The sequence below is a fragment of the Zea mays genome, chromosome 3 (assembly GCF_902167145.1).
Source record: "Zea mays cultivar B73 chromosome 3, Zm-B73-REFERENCE-NAM-5.0, whole genome shotgun sequence".
NCBI lineage: Eukaryota > Viridiplantae > Streptophyta > Magnoliopsida > Poales > Poaceae > Zea > Zea mays.
In genome coordinates this window covers 64,875,310-64,885,923 of record NC_050098.1, presented here as the reverse complement: position 1 = coordinate 64,885,923, position 10,614 = coordinate 64,875,310, and the positions used below count along the sequence as shown (strand labels likewise).

The following is a 10,614-nucleotide window of genomic DNA, read 5'->3' as shown; positions in this document are numbered from 1 at the left end:
ACCGGATGTAAAGAATCTCTTTTACAGTCCCTCACATATACCAACTGCTGGTCCATATAAATAGAAGAAAAACAAATTACTAAAGGATTATTTTGTAAATATTGATCTGTGTTTGTGGGCCTCCGAGTGGTGGATGTGAAGGGCTGTAAAAGATAACGTTTATATCCGGTATGTACAGAATATTTTTCCCTTCACTGAGAAAAATTCTTTGCATACCGGATGTAAAGAATCTCTTTTACAGTCTCTCAAATATACCAACTGCTGGTCCATATAAATAGAAGAAAAACAAATTACTAAAGGATTATTTTGTAAATATTGATCTGTGTTTGTGGGCCTCCGAGTGGTGGATGTTGATAGTCGCCTAGAGGGGGTGAATAGGGCGAAACTGAAATTTACAAATATAAACACAACTACAAGCCGGGTTAGCGTTAGTAATAAAGAAATGAGTCCGCGAGAGAGGGCGCAAAACAAATCACAAGCAAATGAAGAGTGTGACACACGGATTTGTTTTACCGAGGTTCGGTTCTTGCAAACCTACTCCCCGTTGAGGAGGCCACAAAGGCCGGGTCTCTTTCAACCCTTCCCTCTCTCAAACGATCCCACGGATCGAGTGAGCTTTCTCTTCTCAATCACTTGGAACACAAAGTTCCTACAAGGACCACCACAAGTTTGGTGTCTCTTGCCTCAATTACAAGTGAGCTTGATCGCTATGAAAGAATCAAAGAAAGAAGAAAGCAATCCAAGCGCAAGAGCTCGAGAGAACACAAGCAAATCACTCTCTCTAGTCACTATGGCGTTGTGTGGAATTTTGGAGAGGATTTGATCTCTTTGGTGTGTCTAGAATTGAATGCTAGAGCTCTTGTAGTAGTTGGGAAGTAGAAAACTTGGATGCAATGAATGGTGGGGTGGTTGGGGTATTTATAGCGTCAACCACCAAAAGTGGCCGTTGGGAGGCTGTCTGCTCGATGGCGCACTGGACAGTCCGGTGCACACCGGACATGTCCGGTGCCCCTGCCACGTCATCACTGCCGTTGGATTCTGACCGTTGAAGCTTTTGACTTGTGGGCCCGCCTGGGTGTCCGGTGCACACCGGACATACACTGTTCCTTGTCCGGTGCGTCAGTATGGGCGCGCCTGACTTCTGCGCGCACTTCGCGCGCAATTAATGCGCCGCAGGTAGCCGTTGGCGCGGAGGTAGCCGTTGCTCCGGAGTTGCACCGGACAGTCCGGTGCACACCGGACATGTCCGGTGAATTATAGCGGACTAGCCGTTGGAGATTCCCGAAGCTGGCGAGTTCCTGAGGCTGCTCCTCCTTGGCGCACCGGACACTGTCCGGTGTACACCGGACAGTCCGGTGAATTATAGCGAGAGTGCCTCTGGAAATTCCCGAAGGTGGCGAGTTTGAGTTGGAGTCCTCTGGTGCACCGGACATGTCCGGTGGTGCACCGGACACTGTCCGGTGGCACACCGGACAGTCTGGTGCGCCAGACCAGAGGTGCCTTCGGTTGGCCCTTTGCTCCTTTGTTGAATCCAAAACTTGATCTTTTTATTGGCTGAGTGTGAACCTTTTACACCTGTATAATCTATACACTTGGGCAAACTAGTTAGTCCAATTATTTGTGTTGGGCAATTCAACCACCAAAATTAATTAGGGACTAGGTGTAAGCCTAATTCCCTTTCAATCTCCCCCTTTTTGGTGATTGATGCCAACACAAACCAAAGCAAATATAGAGGTGCATAATTGAACTAGTTTGCATAATGTGAGTGAAAAGGTTGCTTGGAATTGAGCCAATATAAATACTTACCAGATATGCATGGATTGTTTCTTACTTATTAACATTTTGGACCACGCTTGCTCCACATGTTTTGTTTTTGCAAAACCTTTTGTAAATCCTTTTTAAAGTTCTTTTGCAAATAGTCAAAGGTAATTAAATAAGATTTTGCAAAGCATTTTCAAGATTTGAAGTTTTCTCCTCCTGTTTCAAATGCTTTTCCTTTGACTAAACAAAACTCCCCCTAAATGAGATCCTCCTCTTAGTGTTCAAGAGGGTTTTTGACATACCATTTTTGAAATACTATTTTTCCCTCTTTTGAACACAATAGGATACCAATTGATAATATCTTTGGAAAACACAAAGTTTTGGAAATTGGTGGTGGTGCGGTCCTTTTGCTTTGGGCTCGTACTTTCTCCCCCTTTGGCATGAATCGCCAAAAATGGAATTATTAGAGCCCTCGAAGTGCTATCTTCCCCTTTGGTCATAAATAAATGAGTTAAGATTTATACCAAAGAAGAAGTCCGGTCCTGTTGCTTTGGGCTCTTACTCTCTCCCCCAAAGACAAGGTCCTTTTCTTTGATGCTCAGCTTTTCTCCCCCAAGAATGGAGAGTCTCGTGGAGCGACGGCGAGGGATGAGTTATGGAGTGGAAGCCTTTGTCTTCGCCGAAGACTCCAATTCCCTTTCAATATACCTATGACTTGGTTTGAAATAGACTTGAAAACACATTAGTCATAGCGTATGAAAGAGACATGATCAAAGGTATACAAAATGAGCTATGTGTGCAAATCAACAAAAGAAGTTTCTAGAATCAAGAATATTTAGCTCATGCCTAAGTTTGTTAAAAGTTTGTTCATCAAGAGGCTTGGTAAAGATATCGGCTAATTGATCTTTAGTATTAATGTATGAAATCTCGATATCTCCCTTTTGTTGGTGATCCCTAAGAAAATGATATCGAATGGCTATGTGTTTAGTGCGGCTATGCTCGACGGGATTATCCGCCATCTTGATTGCACTCTCATTATCACATAGCAAAGGGACTTTGGTTAATTTGTAACCGTAGTCCCGCAGGGTTTGCCTCATCCAAAGCAATTGCGCGCAACAATGGCCTGCGGCAATGTACTCGGCTTCGGCGGTGGAAAGAGCGACCGAATTTTGCTTCTTTGAAGCCCAAGACACCAAGGATCTTCCCAAGAACTGGCAAGTCCCCGATGTGCTCTTCCTATTGATTTTGCACCCCGCCCAATCGGCATCCGAATATCCAATTAAATCAAATGTGGATCCCCTAGGATACCAAAGCCCAAACTTAGGAGTATAAGCCAAATATCTCAAGATTCGTTTCACGGCCGTAAGGTGAGCTTCCTTAGGGTCGGCTTGGAATCTTGCACACATGCATACGGAAAGCATAATATCCGGTCGAGATGCACATAAATAGAGTAAAGAACCTATCATCGACCGGTATTCCTTTTGATCCACGGACTTACCTCCCGTGTCGAGGTCGAGATGCCCATTAGTTCCCATGGTTGTCTTGATGGGTTTAGCATCCTTCATCCCAAACTTGGTTAGAATGTCTTGAGTGTACTTCGTTTGGCTGATGAAGGTGCCCTCTTGGAGTTGCTTCACTTGGAATCCTAAGAAATACTTCAACTCCCCCATCATAGACATCTCGAACTTTTGTGTCATGATCCTACTAAACTCTTCACATGTAGACTCGTTAGTAGACCCAAATATAATATCATCAACATAAATTTGGCATACAAACAAGTCATTTTCAAGAGTTTTAGTAAAGAGTGTAGGATCGGCCTTTCCAACTTTGAAGCCATTAGCAATAAGGAAATCTCTAAGGCATTCATACCATACTCTTGGGGCTTGCTTGAGCCCATAAAGCGCCTTAGAGAGCTTATAGACATGGTTAGGATACTCACTGTCTTCAAAGCCGGGAGGTTGCTCAACATAGACCTCTTCTTTGATTGGTCCATTGAGGAAGGCACTTTTCACGTCCATTTGATAAAGCTTAAAGCCATGGTAAGTAGCATAGGCCAATAAAATGCGAATTGATTCAAGCCTAGCTACGGGTGCATAGGTTTCACCGAAATCCAAACCTTCGACTTGGGAGTATCCTTTGGCCACAAGTCGTGCTTTGTTTCTTGTCACCACACCATGCTCATCTTGCTTGTTGCGGAAGACCCATTTGGTTCCTACAACATTTTGGTTAGGACGTGGAACTAAATGCCATACCTCATTCCTAGTGAAGTTGTTGAGCTCCTCTTGCATTGCCACCACCCAATCCGAATCTTGGAGTGCTTCCTCTACCTTGTGTGGCTCAATAGAAGAAACAAACGAGTAATGTTCACAAAAATGTGCAACCCGAGATCTAGTAGTTACCCCTTTATGAATGTCGCCGAGGATGGTGTTGATGGGGTGATCTCGTTGAATTCCTTGGTGGACTCTTGGGTGTGGCGGTCTTGGTTCTTCATCCTCCTTGTCTTGATCATTTGCATCTCCCCCTTGATCTATGCCGTCATCTTGAGGTGGCTCATTTGATTGATCTTCTTCTTCATCAACTTGAGTTTCATCCTCATTTTGAGTTGGTGGAGATGCTTGAGTGGAGGAGGACGGTTGATCTTGTGCTTTTGGAGGCTCTTCGGATTCCTTAGGACACACATCCCCAATGGACATGTTCCTTAGCGCGATGTATGGAGCCTCTTCAATACCTATCTCATCAAGATCAACTTGCTCTACTTGAGAGCCGTTAGTTTCATCAAACACAACGTCACATGAGACTTCAACTAGTCCAGTGGACTTGTTAAAGACCCTATATGCCCTTGTGTTTGAGTCATAACCAAGTAAAAAGCCTTCTACAGTCTTAGGAGCAAATTTAGATTTTCTACCTCTTTTAACAAGAATAAAGCATTTGCTACCAAAAACTCTAAAATATGAAATATTGGGCTTTTTACCGGTTAGGAGTTCATAAGATGTCTTCTTGAGGATTCGGTGTAGATATAACCGGTTGATGGCGTAGCAAGCGGTATTGACCACCTCGGCCCAAAACCGATCCGAAGTCTTGTACTCATCAAGCATGGTCCTTGCCATGTCCAATAGAGTTCGATTCTTCCTCTCCACTACACCATTTTGTTGTGGCGTGTAGGGAGAGGAGAACTCATGCTTGATGCCCTCCTCCTCAAGAAAACCTTCAATTTGTGAGTTCTTGAACTCCGTCCCGTTGTCGCTTCTTATTTTCTTGATCCTTAATCCGAACTCATTTTGAGCCCGTCTCAAGAATCCCTTTAAGGTCTCTTGGGTTTGAGATTTTTCCTGTAAAAAGAATACCCAAGTGAAGCGAGAATAATCATCCACAATAACAAGACAGTACTTACTCCCGCCGATGCTTATGTAAGCGATCGGGCCGAATAGATCCATGTGCAGGAGCTCCAGTGGCCTGTCGGTCGTCATTATGTTCTTATGCGGATGATGAGAGCCAACTTGCTTCCCTGCTTGGCATGCGCTACAAATCCTGTCTTTCTCAAAATGAACATTTGTTAATCCTAAAATGTGTTCTCCCTTTAGAAGCTTGTGAACCTTTTACACCTGTATAATCTATACACTTGGGCAAACTAGTTAGTCCAATTATTTGTGTTGGGCAATTCAACCACCAAAATTAATTAGGGACTAGGTGTAAGCCTAATTCCCTTTCAGATGTGAAGGGCTGTAAAAGATAACGTTTATATCCGGTATGTACAGAATATTTTTCCCTTCACTGAAAAAAGTTCTTTGCATACCGGATGTAAAGAATCTCTTTTACAGTCCCTCACATATACCAACTGCTGGTCCATATAAATAGAAGAAAAACAAATTACTAAAGGATTATTTTGTAAATATTGATCTGTGTTTGTGGGCCTCCGAGTGGTGGATGTGAAGGGCTGTAAAATATAACGTTTATATCCGGTATGTACAGAATATTTTTCCCTTCACTGAAAAAAATTCTTTGCATACCGGATGTAAAGAATCTCTTTTACAGTCCCTCACATATACCAACTGCTGGTCCATATAAATAGAAGAAAAACAAATTACTAAAGGATTATTTTGTAAATATTGATCTGTGTTTGTGGGCCTCCGAGTGGTGGATGTGAAGGGCTGTAAAAGATAACGTTTATATTCGATATGTACAGAATATTTTTCCCTTCACTGAAAAAAGTTCTTTGCATAACGGATGTAAAGAATCTCTTTTACAGTCCCTCACTACCAACTGCTGGTCCATATAAATAGAAGAAAAACAAATTACTAAAGGATTATTTTGTAAATATTGATCTGTGTTTGTGGGCCTCCGAGTGGTGGATGTGAAGGGCTGTAAAAGATAACGTTTATATCCGGTATGTACAGAATATTTTTTCCTTCACTAAAAAAATTCTTTGCATACCGGATGTAAAGAATCTCTTTTACAGTCCCTCATATATACTAACTGCTGGTCCATATAAATAGAAGAAAAACAAATTACTAAAGGATTATTTTGTAAATATTGATATGTGTTTGTGGGTCTCCGAGTGGTGGATGTGAAGGGCCGTAAAAGATAACATTTATATCCGGTATAATATTTTTCCCTGTTCAGCTCATTCATATAAGTACACAGATAGCCACACAAGCAAACGCATCGATAAAGAAAAAAAAAATGGATGCTTTCATGGGGTCAGTGCTGGGTGCCCTCCTGGCCGTGCTCGCCTCCACGCTGCTGATCGGAGCGCTGTTCTTTCTGGTGTGGAAGCCCTACGTCGTCACCCGGTGGTTTCGGGGCCAGGGCATCGGGGGCCCAAGCTACAGGTTCCTCGTCGGCTCCCTGCCGGAGATCAAGCGGATGAAAGCCGCCGGCAGCAAGATCACACTCGACGTCGGCTCCCATGACTTCGTCCCCATCGTGCAGCCGCAGTACCGTAGATGGGTATCCGATTACGGTATGCACAGCGTCTAAATTAGCACGGGTGGCCTTCGTCTGGAGAATCGAATCGAATGATGTATGTTTCTGACAGAATGACTACCGTTCACTGCAGGGAAGACATTTCTGTACTGGTTCGGCGCGGTGCCGACCATCTGCGTCGCCGAGGTGGGCCTGGTGAAGCAGGTGCTCGCGGAGAGGACAGGCCTGTTCCCCAAGGACTACATGAACGACAGCATGGAGGTACTCCTTGGCAAGGGTCTCGTTCTCGCCAACGGCGAAGACTGGAAACGCCACCGCGAGGTGGTGCACCCGGCCTTCAAGCCCGACAAGCTCAAGGTCAGCCTGATATGATGTCTGAGACCAAGCATACCACCCTGATCCCACTGCATATGCAAATACAATGTGATCATTAAATTAATTACTGCGTCATTGTCATGTCGCATGTATGCAGACGATGTCGGTGGTCATGGCCGACCTGGTGCAGCGGATGATGCAGCAATGGCGATCTCAGATACAGCGGGCCAGCAACCATGAGGCTGAAATTGAACTCAGCAGCGAGTTCTCGGAGCTGACTTCAGATGTCATCGCGCACACGGCCTTCGGTACCAGCTACAAGGAGGGTAAGGAGGTGTTCGTCGCGCAGAAGGAGCTCCAAGAACTCACATTCTCGACATGGCTTGATATCCCTGCTCCTGCTTGTCTAAGGTTATTCAACTAATCGCTTCTTTGCATAAAGGCAATGGAATACTCAATAATCGAAATTCATTTGCATACATACGTATATGCATGAAGGAAACTGAAATTGCCAACTAGCAAGAGCAGCCGACGAGTTGAAGAGCTGGACAAGAAGGTGAGGAGCATGCTCATGGCGATAATCGAAGGGCGCCTTGCCGCGAGGGGCACCAGTGGATACGGCAACGATCTGCTCGGCCTGATGCTCCAAGCGCGCGCTCTGGAGCAAGAAGGGCACCAGATGCTCACCACGGAGGAGATCGTGGACGAGTGCAAGACCTTCATCTTCGCTGGGCAGGACACCACCTCGCACCTCCTCACCTGGACCATGTTCCTGCTTAGCAGGTACTCTGAGTGGCAACACAGGCTGAGGGAGGAGGTGCTGAGAGAGTGTGGCGATGCAGTGCCAAATCCGGACACAGTCACCAAGCTCAAACTGGTAAACCTAGCATATCCCCCTCCCGCCAGAAATTTGGAACCGGTCAATGTATTGATATCCATTGCCGTTCAGGTTAACATGGTTCTTCTCGAGTCATTGAGGCTCTACAGCCCCGTGGTGTTCATAAGAAGGGCCGTAGGCTCAGACATCCTGCTCCGCAGCACGAGGGTGCCCAAGGGAACAATGCTGTCGATACCAATTGCATTGCTGCACAGGGACAAGGATGTCTGGGGCCAAGATGCTGACGAGTTCAACCCTGACAGGTTCGAGCATGGCGTGTCCAATGCCGCTGCCAAACACCCCAATGCCCTGCTGTCCTTCTCCCAGGGGCCTAGGGCTTGCATCGGCCAGAACTTCGCGATGCTTGAGGCCCGTATCGGGATCGCCATGATCCTTCAGAGGTTCTCGTTTGAGCTCTCGCCAAACTATGTCCATGCACCCAAGGAAGCGGTCACCCTTATGCCCAGGTTCGGGCTTCCCATCATCCTGAGGAACCTTCACGATTGAGATGTGCTACCATAAATATATATACGCACTGCCACTTCCTTTTGCCCGAGGTTTGTCACACTAAACAAACACTTGTGGGTATTTGGTATGTCATTATGTGATGCTGTTGTATTTTTTTACTTTATTTACGGTTTGCTTTAGTTTCTTACGCAGAATGTAATGAATAAAAACTTGTCAGGGAGATTACCTGCAATAATTATAGTTGTGTTCCTACACTATAGCAGCATCGTACAAAGAAGACATACTGAATGATCGTACAAAGAAAACATACTAGAGAAGTGCGAATTGGAGACAATATTTTTTTTTCACCACGACAATTGTCGGGTACCCGAAAAACCGGGTAATTAAAGAAGGCTCAAAGGCCTCCCAAAGACGGCCCACGAACCGGACGACACACCTGCCACACAGCTCGACATGGAGGTCCAAAAGGCCTCCCGGGGACGGCCCGCCAAGACGATCAGCCCGTCTACCGAACAAATATCCACCGAACAACCCAACGAGGTAGGACTGTCGAGCAACCCAATGAGGCGGGGCTGCCGAGCAACCAGCCCGCCAAGCAACACAGCAAGGTGGGACTGCCAGCCAACCTGCCCACGGAGTAACTCAGCAAGACAACAGACAACTCTCAGGTGAACATCCCTACTAAAAAGGAAGAGCCAAACTAGTACTATCGAGCCATGTCGGCACGATGGAACATTACCGAGACATGCCCAGACCGTGGAAGCAGTACTGAAGAGTCTCTGTCAAGCACAACGCCGAATACGTATCCCCGCTGACTAGTGGTACCAGACAACCCCAACCGCAGAGGCCTTAGCATTTGGGTCTCTACAGTGACCCATACACGAGAGGGGACGGGACAACACGTTGTACCAGTCATACGCCTACGCATGATGAAAAGTGCACTATCGGAAACAACTTTTTTGTCGAGTGTTCGAAGCACTCGGCAAAGCTTGTAAAACACTCGGCGAATGCATTGCTGAGTGTGACACTCGACAAAGCATGCTCGGCGAACTGTACATCAGCAACAACTTCTTTGCCGAATACTTTGTCGAGTGTCAACAGGTACTCGGTAAAGAAAAGTCGCCGTCACGACTGCTGGTAACAACAACGGAGCCTATGCCGAGTGCCCACAGAGTAACACTGGGCAAAGAGTTCCCCTTTACCGAGTGTCCACTGTACTGACACTCAGCAAAGAGTTTCCCTTTGCCGAGCGTATTTGGTGACACTCGGCAAAGGCTCTCTCTTTACCAAGTGTCCGCCGGACTAGCACTCAGCAAAGAGATCGCCAGCGGGCCCCTTTGTCAGTACCTTTGCCGAGTGCACTATAAGGCACTCGACAAAGGTTACTCGGCAAAGAGGCTTTACTAGTGTCTAGGTGTGCCTTCTTTGCCGAGTGCTATGACCTTGACACTCAGCAAAGTACCTCTTTGCCGAGTGTTACACTCGGCAAAGTGACCAGTATACCCCTTTTTTATTTGTTTTTGCTATTCCATCCAAACAAACAAAAGATATCATATAATCATCACAGATATCACATAGTCATCACATATATCACATATCTCACAAAGACCATAAATCAAACAAGTTCTCACAAAGCATTACCAACATGTTCGAACACAAACATAAATATCCAACACTCAAGGACATAAGTCTCAAGTATCTCACAAAGCATTACCAACATCAACAAGTTCAGACCAAGTTATATCACAAAGTATTAACAACACTAACAAAGATAATATCATGTGCACAAAGTATCTCATCGAGGTGGGCGACTGGACTGGTGCAGCGATGGGCTGGGCGATCCATGAGGGTTGTTGGATGCCGCACCATATTGTCCCTGTACAGAGAAAAGATTGCATGTGTTATACCAGATGAATATATCATGAAGAACTAGAATTTTGATACTCATAGGAGTATGGAACTGAGTAGGGTCAACTGGAAGGAACAATAGAGGTGGTGGAGCAAAACCATGTGCGACGCCAAGGCTCTACATGTACTGGAACATCTCTGCCATCCTCTGTTGATTTGCCAAGCGGGCCTCCCGCTCCGCTATCATCCTCGCCTCCATCTCCTGTCGTTCCCTCCTCTCTTCTTCTAGCTGGGCCTATAATATTCCAACCCAATGTTATAATAACTCAAAGAGAAGGTATGTAACTCAAGGAATGACGAGTTACAGATGCACTAACCTGGACTTACTGTATGTGATGATGTGAGTTGTCCTGTTGAGGTCG

At 45.7% G+C, this 10,614-nt stretch overlaps 1 protein-coding gene across 1 annotated transcript; it reads left to right on the top strand.

The window, feature by feature from the left end:
• Nucleotides 1-6,394: 6,394 nt before the first annotated feature.
• LOC103650157 (cytochrome P450 709B2) lies at nucleotides 6,395-8,598 on the top strand. The gene is made up of 5 exons (XM_008675805.3): nucleotides 6,395-6,721; nucleotides 6,818-7,041; nucleotides 7,157-7,410; nucleotides 7,498-7,876; nucleotides 7,949-8,598. The coding sequence occupies exons 1-5, from the start codon at nucleotides 6,442-6,444 to the stop codon at nucleotides 8,381-8,383; spliced, it is 1,572 nt and encodes a 523-aa protein (XP_008674027.1). The 5' UTR covers nucleotides 6,395-6,441; the 3' UTR covers nucleotides 8,384-8,598.
• Nucleotides 8,599-10,614: the final 2,016 nt, after the last annotated feature.